Source organism: Coloeus monedula, assembly GCF_965178545.1.
Source record: "Coloeus monedula genome assembly, chromosome: 21".
NCBI lineage: Eukaryota > Metazoa > Chordata > Aves > Passeriformes > Corvidae > Coloeus > Coloeus monedula.
Genome location: NC_138801.1, coordinates 4627895 through 4650979, shown reverse-complemented (window position 1 = coordinate 4650979; position 23085 = coordinate 4627895). Strand labels below are relative to the sequence as shown.

The 23085-nt window shown below is 52.9% G+C and overlaps 2 protein-coding genes across 6 annotated transcripts in view; one reads left to right on the top strand and one right to left on the bottom strand.

Annotated features, from left to right (window-relative positions):
- Positions 1-624: 624 nt before the first annotated feature.
- PRRT1B (proline rich transmembrane protein 1B) lies at positions 625-1527 on the top strand (the record flags this gene model as incomplete). Its single annotated transcript, XM_082295487.1, has 3 exons — positions 625-972; positions 1153-1293; positions 1381-1527. The coding sequence occupies 3 exons, from the start codon at positions 625-627 to the stop codon at positions 1525-1527; spliced, it is 636 nt and encodes a 211-aa protein (XP_082151613.1).
- Positions 1528-6195: 4668 nt separating this feature from the next.
- The window catches only part of RAPGEF1 (Rap guanine nucleotide exchange factor 1), an 82279-nt gene continuing 65389 nt past the window's right edge, over positions 6196-23085 (bottom strand). For 3 of the 5 annotated variants that reach the window (XM_082295439.1, XM_082295440.1, XM_082295441.1), the window contains exons 12-26: positions 21540-21821; positions 20148-20240; positions 18417-18505; positions 17046-17157; positions 15332-15407; positions 12230-12314; positions 10679-10771; positions 10116-10301; positions 9876-9960; positions 9560-9654; positions 9031-9109; positions 8786-8887; positions 8254-8351; positions 7749-7877; positions 6196-7252 (exon numbers count right to left, since the gene is read on the bottom strand). In XM_082295439.1, the coding sequence (XP_082151565.1) occupies positions 7102-7252; positions 7749-7877; positions 8254-8351; positions 8786-8887; positions 9031-9109; positions 9560-9654; positions 9876-9960; positions 10116-10301; positions 10679-10771; positions 12230-12314; positions 15332-15407; positions 17046-17157; positions 18417-18505; positions 20148-20240; positions 21540-21821 (1755 nt within the window). In that variant the 3' untranslated portion in view covers positions 6196-7101. The remainder of the gene's footprint in view (positions 7253-7748; positions 7878-8253; positions 8352-8785; positions 8888-9030; positions 9110-9559; positions 9655-9875; positions 9961-10115; positions 10302-10678; positions 10772-12229; positions 12315-15331; positions 15408-17045; positions 17158-18416; positions 18506-20147; positions 20241-21539; positions 21822-23085) is intronic. The other 2 variants (XM_082295442.1, XM_082295443.1) reach the window with 2 other exon arrangements.

Below are 23085 nucleotides of genomic sequence, written 5' to 3'. Positions count from 1 at the left end.
TTATATGCATTTTGTGTATAAATAGAGCCAGAACACACACCACAGTCGACATGTAAATATAATATTCTAAAGCAAAACCAAATAATAAGTTTAAACGTGAACAAATCGCTGTGAAGCTCCGTGACCGCCCTGAGCCCAGGCCCGGCTCCATCGGCCGCGATGGACCTCGGACCCTCTGGCCGGGGACAGCGCAGACACCCCCCCTTTGCCTCCCCGGGATCCCGGCCCGTCCGCACCCGGAGCCCCCCGGCGCTGAGGGCCGAGGTGGCCGGCCCGGGGCGGCCCCGCCCGCAGGCCCCGGGCAAACAGCGGGTCAATGATTAACCGGCCCCGGCTGCGCTCCCGCCGCCCGCGCGGGGGCCACGCTGGGCTCGGGGGCCGCGGCGGGGCCGTACCGGGGCCGGCGGCAGTTGGGACCCCGCGGGCTCCGGCGTGAGTGGGGCCGGGAATGGGGCGCTGGGGCGGGCAGGGGACCGGGCTCTGGGGGCTCGGGGCGGCCGCGGCCCCGGGGTGGCACAAGGGGGTCCCACGGGCAGCCCGATCCCAGCCCCGAACCTGGGGTGGGTGTGCCGGGAATGTCCCGTCCCAGCAGAACCTCCCTGTCCCCGCAGGCGTCTCCGCGGGATGGACGGTGACCCGCCAGCCGGGCCCCAGGGCCCCGGCCCCACAGCCCGGGGAGCGGAGCAGGGGGGTGGCAGCGGGGCAGCCGGGGCACTGCCCACCTCCGGCACCCGCAGCGAGCCCGCCGCGGGCCCTGGGGACAGGCCCGTGGTGGTGTCGGTGGTCACCAACTCAGCCTTCGAGGGGGCCCCGCCGCCCTACTCGCCCCCGGACCCGAAGAGCTTTCACCACCTCCACCCGCCATTCCCAGCCGGCTTCTCCCAGCAAGCGCCCGTCTTTTACCAGCCGGGGCCCGGACCGCGGTCCTTCCCAGCCCCGGGCATCCCAGCCGGGACCCTGCCCTGCACCACCGTACGTATCCCCCACCCCGATGTGTTCCTGCCCCGCTCTGCAGCGGGGGTCACCCCTCATCTCCCCTCCCGGGTTTGTGGGGTTCCGTGCGGTGCCCCCAAGTGATGCTTGAGCAGCACAGCCCGGGAGGGGAGCACACCCAGGGGGCTCGCAGCTCTGATCACCCGCCCTGTGCCGCAGTACAACGCGCAGCCGGGCGCGGGGCCGTTGCCCGCCGGCCGCGGGCAGCAGTTGCCCAAGGACTACATGGTGGAGTCAGTGCTGGTGACCCTCTTCTGCTGCCTGGTGACCGGGGTCATGGCCCTCGTCTACTCCCATGAGGTAAGGAAGGACTCACCGGGCAGCCTCGAAGCCCCTCCTGGTGCTGCGGGTCTCTTCTAACCCCTCCCCTTCTCGCCCCTGCGCCAGACCCGGGCTGCGCTCGCCCGTGGGGACGTGGCCCAGGCATACGTGGCATCCAGAAAGGCGCAGTCACTGGTCCTCTTCAGCCTCCTCTTCGGGTTGTTCGCCTCCATCACCTGGATCATCTATGTCCTGGTGTCCCTGTATCTGTGACAAGGACCCTGAGCCCAAGGGACATGATGTGTGCCGAGTACTCCTTGTGGCTCACCGCCTGGGGGGCACGGGCACGTGAAGTTGCCGCAGCCTTATGTGGAAACGGGTGACAACGAAGTGTTATTGGGACTGCGGGGCAGCGTCCGTCCTTCCTGGCGGGCAGAGGAGCTGCCCCGGAGCCTTCAGCCATCTGCTAAGCCCTGCGAGCCCCGGCGAGGGCAGGAGGAAGCCAGACCAGATGCCGGTGCCGTGTCCTGCTGGATCCAGCTCTGGGCAGGGAGCTATGTCGGATCCAAGGGCGGGATCACGCTCCGCTCGCTGCAGGATGCTGAATCCCATTGCTGTGGGCTGTCCCTTGGAGCTGCCAGATGGGACTCTGGTGCAGAGGGAGCATCTTGTAGGATTGGGCTCAGACATGGAGCAAAAGTAACAAGTGTGTGGGAAGCCCTCACTGGTCATTAATGACGTGAGAAGATACAAACCCATGTATGCAGTTCTGCAGTAGTTCTGCACGCACAAGTACACACACACACACACTGCATTGCCACCTTCTTGCTGCTTCCAGATTGAAATAAAGTACAGCTGTAGCCAAAGCTTCTGTTTTCTCTGCACACCAAGGAGCTACATCTCCCCTTGCCATGACCTTTGTCCACCACAAAATTCAGGGTTAAGTGATGCGCTGGGTGTGAGGGGGGTGGAAAGAGCGGCGCGTCCATCCCGATCGCATCCCGCCGGAGCCGCTCCGGGCGGTGCTGTGCGAACGTGCTCGGACACACTCGGACACACTGACACACTCTGACACACTCTGACACACTCGGACACACTCTGACACACCGTAGAAGGCGGAATACTCGCAGCCACACACACACAGAGCCTGGGGATAAAGAGACGGGAGGGGTCCTTTGTATGGAGTTCCGAGGGGTTTATTGAGATCCTCACCCGAAGGGATCCCAGAACAAAGAGCACAGAACACTGAGTGGTTGGGGGTTTTTATCCAGATCCGCACCGAAGGAGGGGCAGAACATCAGAGCCTATCCTTTGGGAGCCAGGGGGTGGAGAGGGAGTGGGGTGACAGACAGTGACCAGTGGGAAAGGCGAGGGGTGGAACAAGGGACCTGGGAACCAGTGGGGTATCAAGGAAGGGAGAACTATCTAGAACATGAACGTAAAAAGGGTAAAAGGGGGTGGTCTTAGACCTCTGAGCCTGCCTACCAGCGGACCTCCACTGTTCTGGGGCTCTGTGGCTTCTTGGTTATTCCTGCAGTGGATTCAACCACTGCGACAGGTAAGGTCTCCTGCTATAGCTGAAATCAGGGTTTTCCCAAGAGCAGGTGGGCGCCAGGGTTCCAGCCCATTCAGGACACTGGGGGAGTCTCCACGTGGCCTCAGGCCTAGGGGTGCCACTGGCCGAGCTGCCTGGGGGGACAATGAGCTGTGGACAGACCCCTCCCGCTGTGCTGTGCCCGTGGGATGCGGCCCCACAGCCCAGCCCTGGCACGGGGGGCACGTGCTCAGTCAGTGTCTGGGCATTCTCCTCCTGAGCTGGCCCATGACAATTATTTCCAGAGGAATTTTGAACCCTGTCCAGCACTGAAATAGCACCGCAGAGCAGCTCGGCCGCTGCAGGGGTTATTTATAGCCCTCGGCTGCCGGCACACGGCCACTGCACGGGCTGGGCACACGCCGGGGGCTGGGCAGCCAAAACCCCTGACACGGGGGACACCGGTGCCCAGAGAAGGTGACAGGAGCAGATTTCCCCTCCCAGATGTATGGCCTGTATTGAGGCAAAGCCATCTTGGCAGAGGGAGGGAAGAACTTTACAGTGAGAAAATAAAGGGAAAAAGAGCCATGGGCAGAGGAGAACCACAGGGAGCACATGAGAAAACACGAGGCCACACCAGTGCCAGAGGCAGATTCGATTGTCACTTTAATCCACAGACTGTGCATGCACTGTAAACAGGATCATCAGGCAGGTTCGTTACTGGTGTTTTATTTGTCTTTAATATAAAAGTTACAGGTCTGAAATGTTCGCAGGAAGATGCCACCATCGGGGTTAGTGGTAAATCTATAATACAACGGAACTGCTTGGGGGGAGAGGCCTGGGAGCGGGGCAGGGGGCTGGTGACTGGGGGCATCACTTCTCCCCACTCCCTGCCCCGGGTGGAGAGGGGACTCACACTCTTCCCTCTCCCGAAAAAGAGGTGATGGCCTTGAGGAGGCTGCCTGGAAGATGGGAACACACTCGTGGCCAGTCTTGCACGGGGATGTTCTGGGGCTTTTGCTCCCCAGGGACTGCTCCTGGAGATGGGGGGGGGGGGGAATCTCTGCAAGCCTGGCCCAAGGTTGGGACATGAGCCAGGAGCTGTGGCTGGGACACTGCTCAGCTGGGGATGACAGCAGAGGAAGGGGAGAAGGCGGAGGAAAGCCGGTGGGCTCAGCCCCATCCCACTGAATGGAGTGCTGTGGCCACTCAGACCTGCTGTCCCCACGCCCTGGGCTGAGCCTCTGGCTCTGGGGGGGCTGGCAGAGGGCAGGGAGTGAGACCTCCTTCAGTACTAACTGGGCTCATGGGTTCAAGTGCAGGGAAGAACCTGGAACAGCTCTGACTGGCAGGGGAGGAGGGGAACACCCTGATCACAGAATCACAGAATATGCTGACTAGAAAGGGACCCATCAAGGTCACTGAGTCCAACTCCTGCCTCTGCACAGGACACCCCAAAAATCCCACCATGTGAGAGCGTTGTCCAAACGCTTCTTGATCTCAGACAGGTTTGGTGCTGTGACCACTGCCCTGGGGAGCCTCTTCAGTGCCCCACCACGCTCTGGGGGAAGGACTTTTTCCTGATATCCAGCCTAAACTTCCCCTGACTCGGCTCCAGCCGTTCCCTCAGGTCCTGTCACTGGTCACAAGTGAAGAGATCTGCACCTGCCCCTCTGCTGCCCCTTGTGAGGATGCTGAAGACCACAGTGAGGTCTCCCCTCAGTCTCCTCCAGGATGAACAAGTGCCCTCAGCTGCTCCTCACAAGGCCCCTCCAGACCCTTCCCCATCCTTATGGTCTCCTTTGAACACTCTAATAGCTTCCTGCCTTTTTTATACTGTGGTGCCCAAATTTAGTGTTGTCAGCAGATTTCCTTAGCATCCCTTCCAGTCCTGTGTCCGGGTCATTAATGAGGATGCTGAAGAGCACAGGGCCAAGGAGGAGCCCTGTGGAACCCCAGTCACTGCCACCCTGTGAGCCCAACCCACGAGCCACCTGCTCACCCCTCACGTACCACGGTCACTCGGCTGGATGAAGACAAGCTGCCCCCTCCTGTCCCTCTGCCCTCTGAACCCCCAGGGCTGTGATTCCAGAGCCACCACCACACACGGCTCTCCTAGGAGAGCCTGGCCACAGCACCCAAGGGCTGCTCAGAGCCACCAGGGTGAAGCCCACACCACATCCTGGGTGTATTCATCAGCCTTTTCACCACCTCGCCACGCTGGGCTTTTAAAAGACCTTATTTACAAAGGAAACATGGGCATTACTTCCTGGGAAGCCTTTGGGGATTGCAAAGCCTTGGCTGGACACAACACACAGCTCCAGTGCCCTCAGTGCCATGAAAATAAACCACTTTTGAAGTGTTCTGGCTCGGACACTGTGGTTCAGCACAAAAGATTCCTGCTCCTCCTGCTCTGGGGCTGCACAGAACTGTGTTGAACCCCACACGCCCCTCCCCCAGAAGATGCCCTCGTGGGCAGGGGGTCTCTCTGTGCTTGGCCACTGTATGAGTCCCATGCCTGAATGTTGAGGGAAATAGCCAAGCTGGGTACAACCCCGGGCTGTTGCTCCCTCCTGAGGGTCAGGCAGAGCCAGCCAAGGCTTTGCAATCTGCTTGGAGAAGGAAAGGAGTGCAGCTCTGATTCACCCAGAACAAACAGAGGCTTTAGCAGGCACAGAGCTGCTATTGAGAAATAAATTAAGGATGCTCTGTGGAACTCCACGTCTCTATTCCTTGGGAGCTGCTGCCCTAAACCTGCAGGATTTTGTCAGAACCCTGTAAAAACCTGTGACCACAAGACAGGGAGATGAGAGGCTTGCAAGGCTGCTGAAACCTGCAGGGCACACTCACACCCACGATCCAGCTGCAAACCACTGGAGCAGGACAGAGAGGAGGGATGTGAAATGGCCTGGCGGGGGCTGTGCTGGAGAGGACATGCTGGGTGGGACACAGAGGGGGGACAGAAGGGCTGAATAAGGCACACTGAACAGATTGGGGTTAACACTGTGTGTGGGAAATGACACCCCTGCCTTGCCCTTCCATGCTGGGCTGTCCCTGCCCTGCTGGCACCAGCACGGCAGGACTGGGGACAGGGACCTGCTGGGGGTCCTGCCAAAGTGGGGGTCTCAAAGCACAGCACCGAGGGTCCCAACGGGGAGCCCCGGAGAAAAACATTTGGCAACAGAGAGAGGAGAGAGGAGTGGGGTGGGAGGACAGGGTGGCTCAGCTGGGCACAGGGCTCCTTCCTGGTTCCCATTTCCAACCCAGAAATGGATCCTCTGGCTCCTCCACGAGGCTCCTGCCCCTGCTCTGCAGCCAGTGCCCACTTGGCCGCCCGGAGCCTCCTTTATCCAGCACTTGGAACAACATTGTCACTAGTTGTGGATTTTGTACAGACTGGTTTGCACTTTTCTTTTTTTTCCTATAAACTCATCGGTATTCAGACATGCATCAAAAATCCCCAGGGGGTTCTAAACACTAGGTATGTACAGTCTGTATCCTACAGCATTTCCTGTGCAAAAGCTAAGTACCATCGCTAAGAGACACGGGGTCACAGACAGGTGACCCCCAGTACCCAGGCAGTCCATGTTTCCAGGTTCAGAGGGATTTACCGTTGCTTAAATAATGAGATCTGAGAGGAGGAGGGGGATGTGATGACTGGAGATGGCGGGTCCCTGCCCACATTTTCAGTGCCTCTTCCGTATCTACGACCGGTGCCTTCCTCCCGTGAAGAAGGCGCCAGAGATCTGGGGTGAGCCGAGACCCCTGTAAACACAAGCAGCTCTCTGACAGCAGAGCTCCTCTGGCAGGCAGCGGGAGACGCTTCCATCCTCGTGAACACGTTGGGAAGGTGGCATTGCAGGGGAGACTCCAACCCTTGGCTTCCACGGCTGCTGCTGCCCGACGCCGCTCCGGAGATGAGTCAGTGGGTGCTGAGCTCCTTCTGCCCCTGCTTTGCGGATGGAAACAAGAGCCAGGGTACACCTGGATGCAACGGGCCAGCAAACCAGCAGCACGCTTGCGTGGGACGCTCCTTCCACACAGCTCTGTCCCCGGGGTTAAAGCTGGTTCATGGCACAGAGGGACGGGAGGAGGAGGAGGGCGAGTGCAGTGAGCACCGGCCGATCTCTGCCCTCGGCGGCTGCGCCGGCGCCTCCGGCCGGCTGCGAGCACCCGGCATTCCCACCCCCAGGGATGGCTGCCAGCTGGGAGGGAGGGTGTGTCATCCAGTGGCAGGTACAAACATTGAACTCCAGTCTCATAGCTGCCCTCGGCGCCTCTGCGGAGCAATTCTCCTCGCACAACCCCTCCTCCTAGGTTTTCTCTTCCCGATCTGTTTTCCGCCTCGTGATGTTCCGAGGTTTGATTTTCAGGGACAGTTCCCACAGGGCCTCCTCAGCCAGGTGGTCGCTGAAGTCGTTGAAGAATGACACTATGTCGTCGTTCCTTTTGATGTCGTAATGTCTGGAAAACCAAAGAGGAGCTGAAGTTAAACAAGGGCTACCTGGGGACCTCTCCCAGCTTTGGGCCACCCCTGTCCTGCTCTGAGGACATCCAGCACTATGTACTCATGACAGTGCTGTCACACCACAAAGGGGAAAAACCCATTGCTGAACTGGGGGGAAAAAGGCACCTATCACACAGAAATCAGCACTTGGATTTGCTGCCTCTGCTGCAAGACAGCACTGAAGAAAACCCCAAATATCCCAGAGAACACAGGAACCAGCAATGGCAAAACCTGAAGGCAAAACTTGTCTGGATCTCAAAACTAATATCAGAATAATGTCCTCACAATGTTTATCCAACCGAGAGGGAAGGAGATTGATTAGAGCCCTGTTGCTCCCAGCTCTCCTTACATCTCCCTTCCCCCTTGCACAGGGGCTTCCATGTCCAAGCTCCCCGCCCCAATCCCCACGGTGGTGCCCCAAAGCCAGCTCAGAACCCCCACTGCTGCACTTACACTTGCTGGAAGCACCTCATGCTGTCCAGGATGTTAAACTGCTGCCAGCGCTTGGAAAAGTTCACTTTGCTGTCAATGTAATCAGGGTTTCCCAGATGGACAAAGGTCAAGTCCTGCAGAATCAGGCCTCTGAAAGAGGGAAAGGGGCAGCAGGCCAAGGGAGTAGGCAAACAGACACAGAGGTTAGTCACACAAGGCAGGGTGGCCAGCCAAAAGGCAGCCCAACAAAATCCAACAGCCTCCCACTGCCACCAAAATGGCAACCTTATCCAGAGGGAAACATTCCCCAGCAGCAGATCCAAAGATGCAAACACCCCCAGCTGGCCACCCTGGCCCAGACAAATTGCTCCAGAGAGGGCCTGTGGGCTGACGTGGCATGGTGCTGCCTTACCCCAGATGCTGGGCAAAAGGCAAGGGCTGAGCTCAGCAGCAGCTGCTGAGAAATCCTTGAAGGAACCATTCTAATGTGTGGAAGCAATGGCAGAGGAAGGAACTGCCCACTCACAGGTAGGGGATGCAGGGGGGCTCCACGTCGGCCAGGGCTGCCCGGTAGGCGCGGAAGGACGAGGAGCTGTCGATCAGGGTGCAGTACTCAGCCAGGCCCTGCAGGACACAAATCCTGTGGTGACACCTGTCTTTGCTGCTGCAAACCCATTTTCTTTGTCACCTCCCCCCAGAGAGCCACACAGAGCAGGGAGGTAATATCATCCTGCAAACACCTCCAGCTGATTTCCTCAGCCTGACCCTGGGGTGTTCACGCAGAACATTGCTGCCTTCAGCCTCCCCAAGCCTTGGGCTGCAGGAGGAGGAAGAGGAGGAGGAGGCTGTTCTCCCCTGTGGCTGTGTTGGCACTCGTGCAGCTCAGAATGCCCAGCCACGCTGCAGGCCTCCAGCACTGTGGCATTTTACCCACTGCAGAGCAGTCATCCACCATCCCTCCACCCCGGGACACTGCTGAGCTGTTAAACCACTCAGCTGTTTCACACATAACCACACTTACCCTTCTCCCAAAGATCACAGCCCCCACTGCTCCTCACCTCTGAGGTTTGCTTCTGCCACTCCAGCCTTCGGATGGGTGCAGAATCCAGTGCAGAAAGAATGGCCAGATAGGAATTAAAATTATTCAGCTTTCGTAAGTGCTGTAAAGAAGGAGAATATTCCAGTTACTTGAGAGCTCTGAAAAGCCTTCTAGCATCAAACAGCTGTACCAAGCAGAGGGCCCCACTCCCCTGCTCCTTTAAGCAGCAGTGTGTGTGATTCACAGGAAAAACCAAGCTGATACCTTCATAATCTTTATAAATTTAAGGAGCAGCCTCTCTCGGTCCTGGGCTTTCTCTTGTAGCATAATTATTGAACGGACCCTGGAAGAACAGACAGAATAAAAGATAAACCTACTTAAGCAGAGCTCAGATTTCCTCATGTTTCATTAAGAAAACTGATCACTGACAGGGATGAGCCAATACTAAAAAGTTCACAATACCTCCAACTTAAATGGAGCATTCTAATCCACAGCAAAGACAGGGCAATTTCACAGAGTGCATTTATTTGCATGGGGAATGTTTGTTTCAAGGGCTCAGTGATACTGATAATTATTTCCTCTGGGTTACAAGGCCTTCCACAATCCTCCAGAATTTTATTTCTGCTGTGCTCTGGGGGTCTTTGGTAAGTGCTCTGCATCTACTTCCAGGCCAAAAATATACATTATCCCATTTGTAACAAAGGAACCCAAGCCTACGAGGAATATCTGGAATATTTGCAAGGCACTGGAAGTTAAGCACAGTTCAGTGCCATGGCTGTTCTGAGCTCCTTACCAGTAGGACATGTTATTAAAGTGCTCTGTGAACTGTGTCAGGTTGGGGCTCTTCTCTTCATTTTGTTCCTTTGCCCAAAGCAAAACTTCTGGGATCTGCCAAGGAAGAAGAGGAGAGAAGTGGGAAAACACCACATATTAAAATGGGATTTCTACCCCAAGATTCCGAGCTGCAGCCTGTGTTCACAGCCACTTGCTGACACAAGATCAGCTGTGCCCTACAATCCAGCAGGTGTCTGGGAGAGCTGGCAGGGAATACCAGAATTGCAGAGGGTCCAACCCCTCCCACTGCCCTCAGCCCATCCTTATCTCTGTACCTCGATTTTATAGAAGAGTTCAGCATCCAGCAGGGTCAGCTGCTCGGCTATTTCATGACTGTGGAAATCATGCAGTGTCCCTGGCCTGTGAAAAACAAGGAGGAAGTACAAAGGCTCAGAAAATGTGACCTGTTTTCTTATCTTTCTCGTATTTTGAACTGAGGAAACTCTTGTGTTCCCAGGGAAGGGATGCCCTGGCTCTCAGAGGACCAAGACATGGTTATGTGCACCTTCCCTCACCTGGCTGCCACGCCTCGGGCCGCGAGAGGTTTGATGGAGTTGGCGTAGCTCAGCATTTTCTTCTGATCCACTTTGTCCAGGATGTTCTTGCGCAGCACTCTGGCCAGGCTCAGCTCCCCGCTGCACACCAGCCGGAACACCAGGTCCATCAGCAGCTTCAGGATTTCCTCCGTCAATTCCACCAAGCTGAGAGGAAGATGGAAAATCCAGGGCTAAGACACCAAACTCTGGGGTTTGTATCTGTACTGAGTGTCACTGCTCTTTCCTACAAGCAGAATTGGGTGACTGGAATTCCTCTTCTTCCCAGCTCTTCCTTTCCCACAGATTCCCCTTTTACTTGTTATTTTAAAACCACTGACCCAGTTAGGACACACAGGAAGAACCTGTTCTTCCAACACGAGGGTTCAGCACTACAGGTGTCTTCGCTGGTCAGGGTCGGGGATTTCAGCTGTCATTATAGATAGGGTTAAAAAAACATATCTTCCCTAAAACCCACATTTTCCCAGCTGCCAGATTTCTGTGTGTTACTGACCCTGCATCCCAGAATGAAGAAGGCAACTCACCACAGCTCATCCACCACTCGCACCAGCACGAAGAAGGTGTTCTTACTGACTCGCTTCTTGAACGTGTCCGGGAAGTGGCAAAACTTCTCATATGTTGGTTGCAAATTAAAGAATCAACTCAGTGTGGCCAGACCAGCATCAGTGCAATTCCCAGCTGCCTCGAGGAACCATAAAATCATTGACTGGTTTGGGGTGGAAGGGACCTTAATAATCATCCAGTTCCACTGCCTCCCATGGGCAGGGACACCTTCCACTGTCCCAGGTTGCTCAGAGCTCCATCCAGCCTTGCCTTGAACACTTCCAGGGATGGGGCAGCCACATTAGAACACCACACTGTTCTGTCCTGATGGAAACTGGTGTTTGATTTCCAGGAGATAAGGGACACTGATATGGCTCTAATTAAGATGGTATTAAACTGATACCAGCTGCTGGTAGCAGGGGGTGTCAGGAGGTGCTTTCACCTCGCAGAATTCAGAGCAGGTGTACCCTGAAATTGTTCTCTCTAAGGTGGAATTTAATGAGCAGCACTCCCCTGCAGTGATCTCCCCCACTGGCCTGTGACATCTGGTCTCAACAGATCTCAGATGTCATCTCTACCTTCCTTGCTGCCCAATCTGCTGCAATGAGGACAGTGACAGGGGAGACAGCACAGGTTGAAAAACCTTCTGCCAGGTGGCCAAAGGGACAGAGGACAAGGTTATCAGTAAGTCAGCACTGGCAGGGACCTGCAGGGATACCCCAGATGGGATTGTCACCTGGGCCAAGCCGTGCCGTGCCCTTGGCCGCCGGTCCCAGGCGGAGCAGCGGCTCTGCTGCAGATGGCACTGATGAGCTGCAGCAGGACACGCTGACGTCAGGCTCCCTCTGACGTGGGTGCACAGCACCAGAGCCCACGAGGCCTCGGCACTGCCCGGACCCAAACCCTGCCCTGCTCCGCTGGCAGGGAAAGGAGCCACGGGAAAGGGGCCAAGGGCAGGGAATGGCAGCAGGCTGCTCAGGGAGAGGCCTTCTCCATCCTCTGCCAGGAATGCTCACCCTGCACATCAGGGCCCTGCCTTGTTACCAGTTACAAGCTCAGTTCAGGACTGGGAGGCCAAGAGCACAGCATCTTCATGGCTGAGTTTACTGCAGTAAGAGAGAGAAGGTCTTGATGGTTTAATCATCTCTACACCTGCCCATGCAGGCAATGCCCAGGGCCCCTCTGGAAGCCAGAAGGTGCTCTGGTCTCCACTCTACAAATGAGATGTCCCAAATAAAAGACCAGGTCCCCAGTGACATACAGAAACCCTGAATTGCTCCTCTTCCTAGCCAGGACCCTCAGGAGACAACTCTCAGGTCCAGTATCCACTGTGACTGGACCTGGTCTGCAGCAATTCCCATTGGAGAGACTGGAGGGGAAGGAATTCCTGCCTGGGACACCATCAGGGCAAGCACATCACTGACCATGCTCCCAGCAGGCTTTTGACCAAAAAACTTGCCACCAGCTCCCTCCATGACAACTGTCCAGCTCTGATTCCTGGTGGGAGTGAACTGTCAGTAGTAAAAGGATATCTGTACTGCAGCTTCTTGATGAGCTCTTCAGGGGTAATAAATGTCCTGTATGTAGTCAGAAAGGCTTCACAGTACAGCACCAGATCTAGGGAAAAAGGCAAGAAAGCCTCAGTCAACCTTGCTTTCAGAAAAAGGAGTTTCTTGTAAGGTTGAACCCACATGTACAGAGGAGGACATGGACACATTTTGGCACGAATGAACTTCCCAGAAATGCTGTGCTGTTGGTCCTTACCAGCAGATGGACCCTTTGGCACAAGAGCAGCAGTGACACTGCCCTGTCCCCACCGGCCTGGCCCTGCCTCCCACTTGCAGCACTCGGGCTTGTGCCTCATAAAAGGGTCAGTGAAAAACACCTGCTTGTGGGACAGGAGCTATCAATAATGTGTAAAGGAAAAACGGAGTTTAGACCTTGGGGATGCTTTAAAGAGAAGATCTGATGGCAAGAGGTGATGCCTACTCTGGCTTTGGTGCTCAGGCAGGTCACTCTGCCCTCCCCATGAGGAACACACATGTATGCTGTGGTGCTGCAGATCTGCCCTTGCTGAGTTCCAGGAAGTCCCAGGGCAGTGTAAATAGAAGATTATTCCCAGCCAAAAGAAAAGCAAATTGCACTGCAAAAACTGACGCTGCCACAACCCGTGACCCTGCCCCAACAGAGACGTGGTGCATGCAGTCAGCCTGTGTGAATTCATCTGCAGGATGGGTTGTTACAGGGCCTAAGATTGCAAAGGCTTTGGGCATTATCATGGGCACAGAGGATGGAATTTGAAGAAGCAGGAACTGCAAACAGGAATGCAGATGTCAGGTCAAGACTGCAGAACACTCGCAGTCCCAATGCCTGGTCACTGTGGACAGCAGTGCCAAAATGGGAGCATTAGGCATTAGTGCCAGTATAAAGCAGGGGCATGGCAGCAGGGTGTGCAGTGGATGGCATCCTGCCCCTGCCAGCAGCACTGCACCAAGGGCAGACAGGGAGCAAAAGCTGCTGTTGTGCCTGCCCAGGCTCGGCTGTACATGCAGAGCTTGTTCCAGCCACGACAGGAAACACCCCATACCCATGTGCTGTAACACCCAGCCACTGCTGTGAGGTGGGAAGGAGCAGGGCACAGAGGGAGAGTGGTACCTCTCTACCTGCAGTGTTTCTCTTGGCAGGAACCTCACCTTCCTCTTGCTCTTCAATCAGGAAGCGTTGCTGCCTCTTGGTTACAGACAACAGAGGCTGGGTGGTCACATCAGGGGTGAGCCCCAAGCCTTGTCCAGCTCTAATCCTGCACTCACAGCAAGTGTGTGTGGTTGTGAGCACTTAACTGACCATGGATTTTATTCCTGAAGACCACAGGTCTCTATTCCTTATGCCATTTAGCTTTTTCAGAAAACTCAAATGGACAAGACGCATCATGCACCAGGGCGTGGAGTTACATTTATTCTGGGTTCCCATCTGCCCAAAAGGCAATGTGAGGTAATACAGCTGGTCTGCTCTGGCACTTGAAGCTGCCAAGAAATTCATCTTTAAAGGAAAGCCTCTTAACTCTACCCCTCTGTGCCGTATGGCTGATTGATTTACAAGCCCCGAATTCTTCTCATTGTAAGCTTAATTCATTAACCCTCTCAGTCACCCAAACAGTGGGTTAGCATAGCACAAATTCCTCTGTGCTCCGTGGCTTGGCAGCGCCTGTGAGGCCGGGCTCAGGCACTGGAAACTGTCGCCTGCCCGAGCTCCCTCCACCCAGCTCTCCACAGCTGCACCACTGGGAGGATAAAACCCTGCTCTAGCTTTTTCCAGGTCTGAAAGGTTCTCCACAGCTCTCACCCCAGTGCTTGCAAAACCCTCAGAGCCCCCTGTTCATGAACTGGAGGTCCAGCACTCATGCCCTTATCAAGCAGCTGTCTTTCAACAGGAACAGACAGTAGAGAAGTTCTTCGTGGTGATGCTTGCTCCAGAGAACAGCAGGAGTAAAGCAGAGTTTCTCTATTCCACTTTCAGCATGTTTATAAGGGATATTTCCACCATCTCATTTAGACTATTTTCTTTAATATACATTTCCAGCCTTGGCACAACCCTCCTCTCTGGTGTGTTCCTAACTTTGGTCCTTTCTGCCTGGATTTGATGCCCAGTGCAAACTGAGAAACACAGCTGTCAGGGGAAGGATTTTCTTGCTAGCTGAATGGTGCTGGTAAGTAATTGCAAACATCTTATGCTACAGTAAAACCCCTGTCATTTAAAAACGTACATGACAGATATTTCCCCTTTGACTATCAACCTCTAAACTATGAGCGCTGAGTGATTCAGAGGGTTAGTGTTTTGCCTCCCAGGAGATAAGGAGATCAATCCTGGTTAAGGCCATCAGCACAAATGTGTTTGGCAGGTTCAAATAACTCTCTGGAAACACTGCAAAGGCTGTCTTTGCCACAGGTCTTGGAAAGGAGCTGCTTCATGTGTGTGCTGACTGGGTTTGGACAGATGAAGAGGGGTTTTAACAAATCTAGAGCTAAGGATTGCTGACATCCCCTCTCCTCACCCACGTCTCTTCTTTTGTACTGTGGATTCCCTCTCTGAACTGGTCTGGGTGGCTACCAGGACACAAATGGTACAGAGTGGCACTAGGAGGTGGCACAGTAAATTGAAAATACGGGGTGTCAGCAGAGCACCACCTGAACAGACTCCTGATGTCCACGGGTACTGCATTAGACCCAAACTAACATCCCTTTTTTCCTACTTTGATGCAACAACCATTCCAGTACATCACCACTTCCTGAAATTCAAAGGACAAAGAACACCACTAGAAACAGGATCCATGCACAACAGGCAGTGGCCCAGCTCAGCAGGTACAGGGACACCAACACAGCACTGTCACTGGTGTGCCTCATCTTCCAGATCCAGGCAAGGGCTGGGAGGAGTTAATCCCATCCCTGCTGCTAAATGGAACCACCAGGCGCTTATCCAGCTTACCTCCATCTCCCACAGATAAACACAACCTGCCAAGCTCAGAGGACCCCTGCAGACTCTCCCCCAGCCCAGCTGTGTGTGGCCATGGGGCAGAGGACAGGCAGCCAAAGCCGTGCCAGGCTGTGCCCCCAGCTCTGCCCTGCTGCTCCACGTACCTTTCCTGTCGGTCTCTGTGGCGTGCACCAGCAGAATGTCTCCAGATCCACCACGGACATCTGGCCCATCATCCCCCTGCAATGGGAACACAGCCACGTCAGGCACAGCCCAAGCTCCCTTAGGCCTAGTTTAACATCGCTGGGGTTCCAGCTCAGCAACAACTGGCAGCACACACACAGTTCCTGGCACTGCTCGCAGCACAAGCTGGGACATGGTCTTCAGTGCTGGGATAATCCTGGAATTTGAATAAAGCATTTGGTGTCCCAGATGAGGAGCTGGGCTGATCTTGGGATCTCTGACTCCTTAAGGCCAGGTTGTGAAGCTCAGTGAAAGCTGAACCTTCTGCCCACAGAAGAATGAGCAGAAATGCCACAAATACTCCCAGAAGACCTTTAACAGGGCAGCAGCACTGTGTGAACTGTCTCAAAGTGCAGGACCACGTACCACAGTGGCTGTGGGGTGGGAGGTCATGCATTCAGCTTGCATGTTCCTGGAACATCAAAACCCTGTGAGTTAATTCCCTAATCTGGAAATATTTGGCTGGAGGTCACCTGAAACGATCCAATAACTGGAAGAAGAAAACAGCCCTGTTAATTGCTTGACCCCTGCCTTGACCTGTTTTAGAAAGTCCCTGTGACTCTCTAAAACACATCTTTCTTCTAGCTACTGCATTTCACAACTTAAAATATGCAAAACTGATCCACCACTCAGCCAGCAGCTCCCATACTGCAGGAAGCAGCTTGCAGTGACAGTTCTGTACTGCTTCAAACATGTAGATCAGAAAGAAAAGGAAGAAAAAAGACACTAAGACACAGATCTGCTAGTCCCAAATGTTCAGAAATCACTGATTTTTAAATGTTTTTTAAAGGAAACAATTCATCAGAGGAGGCTGGAGTTGTGTCTGGCTTCCCTTAGGAATGTCTTTATCACTTCAATATGCAAAACAGTGAAACAGCCATGGATTACAGCCATGGAGCAGCTCTGTCTAAAATGGGAATTTTTCAGGTGACCCTCTGGCAAGAGTCATGAAATACTACTTAGAGAACAAGTAAAAGCTTCTCACTCTCTCCTGCACATCTCAGCTGACCAAAGAACACTCCTAAAGTGCCAGTAAATGATCCATTCTCTCTGTTTTTCAGCCAAGCCCCCTGACAGTCTGAAAGCTTCAAAAGCCTGCATGTTCCCTCCAGCTGCATGTCAAAGACAGCGTGGCTCAAGAGCACAGTGAGCAAAGCTGGCTGGGAGTGCACCCAAAGCTGAACACAAAGCTATTTCTCAAACACAGAAACAGTTCCTTTGGCTGCTTTTCCACATCAGTAACATCATGTCCTGCTCATTCACCTGCTGAACCTGCTGTCAGAGAGAAAGGCCAACACCATCACCCACACCCGGATTTACTGTGCTCAGGCTCTCAGGTGATTCATTTCAGACTGTTAGAGGCTGAAGAAGTGGGAAGGGGCAGACTGGGAAAAGGGCACAAGATGTGCTGGTTTTTAGGGAGACATCTCACCTTCTGCTAAATCCTCACTCACTGCTGGTGCTCCCTGCCTGCACCAGAATCTCATACTTTAACAGCTGCCTTCACACATACCCCCACTTCTGCTGCAACCTAGTTTTTCCTAGCAAATAAAAGGTGATGCCTTGTTTGTGCACACAGAGATTTCAGCTCAGAGTAAACCAAAGAGTACAAAAACAAACCCTGAATGCACCTACCTCTTGCTTCAGTGTTAATCTAGACATGATTTCACTGTGGTCAATAAGGGACAGCTCATCTACCTCTTCCTCCAGCTGTGATGACTCCAAAGTATCTGGTGACTGTGGCTGCCTGTGAAAAAAAAGGGAAATAACCTTCATCAAATGACAGTAAGTACACAGACACTCTGGAAGTAAATCTTCTGCAAACAAGTCTGGCTCTAACTCTGTTGCTTTGAGCATCTCTTGGAAAAGAGAAAGATAAACCTTTAGGACCTGAACACCTGTCTGTCCGCATTTCTGGCAGACAGGATTTTACTATAAGTACACACTTCCATGTCTCCTTAATCCACCAAATTTTTAGTGCACACAAATTTAAGCCCTTCCTCAAGCGTACAGAGACTGAGCACACTCTACACATACATATCTTAGTCAGTTCATGACCTGCTGTGCTGAGACAAGGCGAGATGACAGGCCCTTGTTCTGCAGGAAAATAGAGCAGAAAATCATGACCATTTTTTTGGTGTACATCCCCCTCTAGAATTTCTACCCCCAAAGGCTGGTACTCTTGTGCCAGGAGATGTCCTCTCTGTGCCTGTAGTTCTAAAGAAAAAAAAAAAGAAAAAGTACTGATGTTCCTTATAGCTTTCCCCAGGCACAGGCCAAAATCCCGTGCACCAGTCAGTGCTTTGAGCAGATAGTGAGCTTTGCAGAGCACTCCTGTGTTGTCTCCTTCACTGTAGGGTTTAAAACCCTCAAACCAACTGCAGGAAAATAGGAAAATGGGGGAGGGAACTTGACTGTCACACACAAATCAACGCTGTTCTCTATTTTTGCTTTAGAAATGCAATTGCAGAGCAATCTCGAGCAGCAGGGAAGCACTCACTCCACTCCTCCTGAAGCCCATCTGTTACAGCTTGCACCTCTTCATTTACATAGGCAAATGATAGCTAAGAGCATTAGAAAGGATGTAAAGCCTCCTGCTCCAGGGCCTCAGCCAGCCTCTAACGAGCAGGGTTAGGAAGAAATTTCCCTCTGGAAGACTATTCCAAACAGCAATGCAGACTCTTTTCACACATCTCCCTGGAAGCAGGAGGGAGCAGCCAGTGTCAGTGGCAGCACTGCCAATGAGATGGACTGAGGATGGCTAACACAGGCTGCATGAACCCCCACAGGCTCCTTGAGTTCAGCAAGGATATCTTGTCAGGATCCTTCTCGTTCACCAGGATCCCACCACGCACTGGCTGTGCAATAAAAGTGGGCTCAGAAGTTTAGACAACATGCAGGAGGTTTAGGGCAGAGCAGGCAGCCCCAAGGATGGTTTGGCAGAGGGGATGTTGGGACTCTGCACCCTTCAAATCTGGAAGGAGGACACCAGGGGGTCAGGCTCACCTTTCAGCACCATCTTTACCCTCCTTCCCCATGGCACTGCTGTTCAAAGCGGAGTCTTTGGAGTGGCCGTCTTTGACAGGGGGAGATTCCTGCCAAGAGAAAGGAGTTTTTCATCATTACACGGGGTCCTTGAGCCCAGCGAGCCTTGCATTTACAGTCTGCCTGCCTCTAAATGGCCCTTTACTGTAAATTCCTACAGAGCGGTTAAAGATTGATGCAAGTTAATGCCAAATGCCAGGAAAACACAGAAGTTAATCAGACAGGAAATTTGGGACCATCTCTGGAGACCAGTGTAATTAGTACTGTTTGCTTTCAACATTGTGAAATGATGCTGAAAGTTACAACACAAGTCTGCTGTTGTCTTGGATTTTAACCCTCTCACGACCTTTTATTTTTCCTCCAGCCCTTCCTGTTGAAATATACTTTGCCTCCTGCTTTAATCCAAACAGACACAGCCAGCTCTAAGCTCTCCAGTTTCAGTTCCCCTCCTGATCACAGCCCCCCCTGCCTCAGGGGGTGGATGCTCACTGCTTCCTACCTCCCTTCTCTCCCATCAGAATAGGTTTTGCAATGATGCAACGTTTCCACTCCACAACTCAGGGCTGTGGAAATGAGGCTAATGCAAAAAAGCAGAACCAGCTCAATCAGCGGCATGGAACAGCAGGTAGAGAGCTCAGAGCAAAGACACAGCATTTTAAATTAGCCATTTATTAAGGAGACAAATAGCCATGAACAGCAAATGGGAATATTAATCCAACAGTGTCAGGAGTTCAGAATTATTTAACGTCATGCAGAGTGAAGCCTGGAAATTCAAGCTCTGTTCTAGTGAACAGACAGGACTGAAGCCACCTCCACGCTATCCACTCGGCATGGAAACACCCTGCTGAGCTTGGGTTTCTTGGTGTCTGCAGGGTTTTTCCAGACTCCATCTGTAAAGCCCTTTGCTTCAAAGTTGAGAACTCGCTCACAGCTGTCCAAAAGGATGGGCCTGCCCAGATGTGTCTCCTGAGGGGAAGTGATGGGAGCACTATCTCTTGGCGTATTTAACACCACCATGGATAAAGGTCTTGGAGACATCCTGTAGGAGATGTGCCTTCCAAGAAGAGGGCAGGCAAAAGGATCACCATGGACCTCTGCCAGTTTCCTATGACCCAACAGGAAGATGAGACCTCCCTGGAATGGAAAACGCCCTGGCTCGTCTAGGAAATATCTAAGATACAAGGCTTGAGTAAAGGAAGAAACAGTGTGTGAGTACAATGCTAAATCCATCACTTACTTTGCAACCAAACAGTGAAGAGAAAAAATAAATATTTAAAGCAGAAGGCTTTCTGTATTAAAATAGGGAAGGCAAAGCAGTTACAAGAAAAGACGTGGTCCCAGGATGGCACAGGGTGCATCTCTCTGGAAGGGAACTTCACACAAGCAGCTCCAAACAGCCAGCAAAGCGCAAAGGAAACAGCGCGGCAGGAGAAGCCATCCCTGCCTCCTGCCAGGGCTCAGTGTGACCCCAAAAGCATTTCCTGCTCTGCACCTGCACCAAGAGGGCCCCCAAACCTGCAGCCAGGAGTGGGCAAGCAGAGGGATGGCCAGCAAGGGAGCCAGGGCAGCAGAAGGATAGGGAGTTCCGGGGCGTGCAGAAGAGGCCGGTGCCAAGCGCGTGAGCCCCGGCGTGAACCCGGCATGCACCAGGCAGCCCCGTCCAGGGTCCGGCCTCTGCAGGTTGTTACTTACTCCTTCAGAGCGAGGGAGTTCCCCGTTGCTCTGGCCAGAGGAATACAGATTGACATATTCACCCTCACCAGCCTCCTCACTGGCGTTTTCACTCTGAGGGAGACAGGATGAAAGGAAATCCGTGATGGTGCCCCCCACCAGCGCTTCATGGCAGAGAGAACCTGGGAGCAGAACTGCCCTCGGCAGCTGCTGTCACCTCACTCGGAGCTGTTCTCTGTCTCCGTGGCCAGCACTGGCCACTGAGGCTGCACCATCCTGGGGGTCATTATTTCTGGCTCTGGAGGACTATCCCGAGGGCCCTGGGCTGCAGGAGGGCAGCAGCAGGCACTGCTTGCAAGAGCTGTGGACTCTGGTGAGACTGCCAAAGTGCAGCGGGCAGATTTCAAGGTGCTGGAAGCGGAGTGTTCAGAGCTGGACACAGAGTGCCTGTCCTACCCAGGGCAGTCCTGCTGAGTACAGACCAGCCCTGCAGCCCCAAGGGCATCAAAGGTACGCCCCAAACAAGGCTACAAGCATGGACTAGACTCATCACACCAGAATAAACCAAACTCGAGGCCGCCTGGGATATAACAAGGACCAAAAGCAAGGAAGATGCAAAGCAAAGTCATGTCCAAAGCGTGAAAAGCTGCACATTTACTCTGTAATCAGTGACCCTCTTCCAAACTTGGCAGAGAGGCAGCACTAGCATGCCCTGTGCTGACAGCTCTAATCCCATCAACTCTCGGATTCGCAGCAGACGAAAGAGGAACTGTCTTGAAAATGAGGTGTTCAAAAAAGTATCTGTAATGGACAGACCTGCTCAGTGATCTGCAAAGTGATCTGGGACCTCAAACTAGCAGCGTGGGAACAGCGTTAGCCTAACTTCACCAACATGTGATGAGCTGCCACCAAGCACACAGCTGGGGCTGATGGGAACTGGGAAGAGCAGGAACCTGTAGAGAACAATAGCTTTTATGCACAGGAGAGACAGAGCTGGACTGCACCCACTGCTCCTGGTGACTTAGGCAGGAGCAGGTGGCAACTGCAGGATGTGAACTGCTGTTAGGAGCCCGTGTTTAGTAACTACCAACCTCACAAAACACTCCTTTACCTCCCTCAGCTTTGCATTACAACTGCAGGAAGCTACAGCCAACTCTCCCCTTCACCAGCATTTGACATTTTGTGTTTCCTACGTATGTCTTAACAGTTTCTCAAACCTGCTGAGGTTGTCCATTTTTTTCTAGCCACCATTTTTATATGAAATTTCCTCTCTGCAATTCACACTCATTTGGAAGCCAGACTAGACCACAATTTAGCATGTATTAACACAAGAGACATTTTCTTTTAAAAAACCCCAACAAATAAAGGCAGCCTTGTGTTAAGGTGCGTTATCATCTCTTTGGAGAGTCTCACCGAAGGCGTCTGGAGAGAATCAGTGAAAGAGGTTTCAGAAGGAAGGCAGACAGGAGCATTCCCGTTAAAGCTGCTCTCCTGAGAAGAGGAGTTTGGCACATCCACAGTGCTGGGTGACTGGCTGGCTGCAGCGGGCACCGCTAGGTCGGGGCTCTGGGATGGATGGACGGGTGGAAAAGGTGGGGTGGAGCAGGAGGAAGAGGTAGAAGAGAGGAAAGGAGGTATGGAGACCTGGTTGTGAGGCACAAAGTCCTGGGAGTAGGACCTAAACACAGATTTGTACTGCAGGATGCAGAGACACAACACAAAAACAAGGAAGATGGGGAAAGGAAAGAGACAGACAAAAGAAAAAGTAATTAGATTGGCAGCAGCGTAGCAGTGACAGCACAAGACATTTCTAGCACAGGCAGCACTATTTTACCATCCACACACTAGAGCAGGAATTGCTACCTGGGATACACCAGCCAGGTTTTTCCTGGAGAGGCATGTTCTTGCACAAACAGCAGCCTGGCTGCTCATCTCACAGAGGGAAAGTGAGCAGCAAGGTGTGATCCAGCCTTTGCTAGGCAGGGGAAAACCTGGGTATCTCAGTACTGCTAATGCAGTGACCCTGAAAATCCCCTGAGTGGAGGAAAGGAGGTGAAGGCACCCAGAAACCATGACTCTGAGCATGCTGGAAGTATCTACACAGAGAAAACTGCTTCAAGTGCTTATTGCTTTTCTGGGATTTTCCACAGGATCCAAATTTAAGATGCTTTTTGCTCCAGCCCTGTAATTTAACAGCTACTGTGTCAAGTCTGTTCCAGAACACACAGCTCCCAGGGAGGAGTGGCTGGATACTGCCTTCAAAGTTACACTGAAGGATAAAGGAGTTTATGCTGCTACTCCTTCCCATTCGTGAAAAACAGGGAGCAAAAATGGTAATTGCCCTCCAGAGTGATGAATTCCTTATCAAACCGATCCTTTAATGCAGTGCCTTGAAGAGTCAGCTGAAGAGATGAAAAGAGATCATCTGCGTAAAGCTTTATTTCACTATCTCTCCTAATCATCAGATTACTGTTCAGATAATATTAAACAGGGTGCAGTGGGAATATATTGTGCCAAGAAAAACAAGAGCAACCCTCTGTCTTTTAACATCTGGTGCTAGTAAGATTTGCCATCGGGGTAAGTCCAAAACAAAGCTGACAACCATTAAAAAAAAAAAAAAGACAATAATGCTAAATCTGCTGGAGAGGAGTTTATTTTAAAACCTGCAAAGCTGGTCATAGTCAAGTGGACTGAAAGAAGAATCACATCATCCAGAACACCCCAGGCTGGAACGCAGTTGTGGCGCTGCTTCATTGAGGGATCTGCTGCACAAGGACGGTGCAATACAGAGCTCTCAAGAAGCACAGACACAACTTGCTCAAACCAGGCTGAAAAGTGACACCACTGTGATGTAAAAAGAAAGAGAATCAAAGGCAGGAATTGGGGAATTCAGGCTACATTTTCTCAGGAGAGCTGAGTGGCTAAGAAAAAGCAATGCTTAGTCCATCACCTGAGCCCC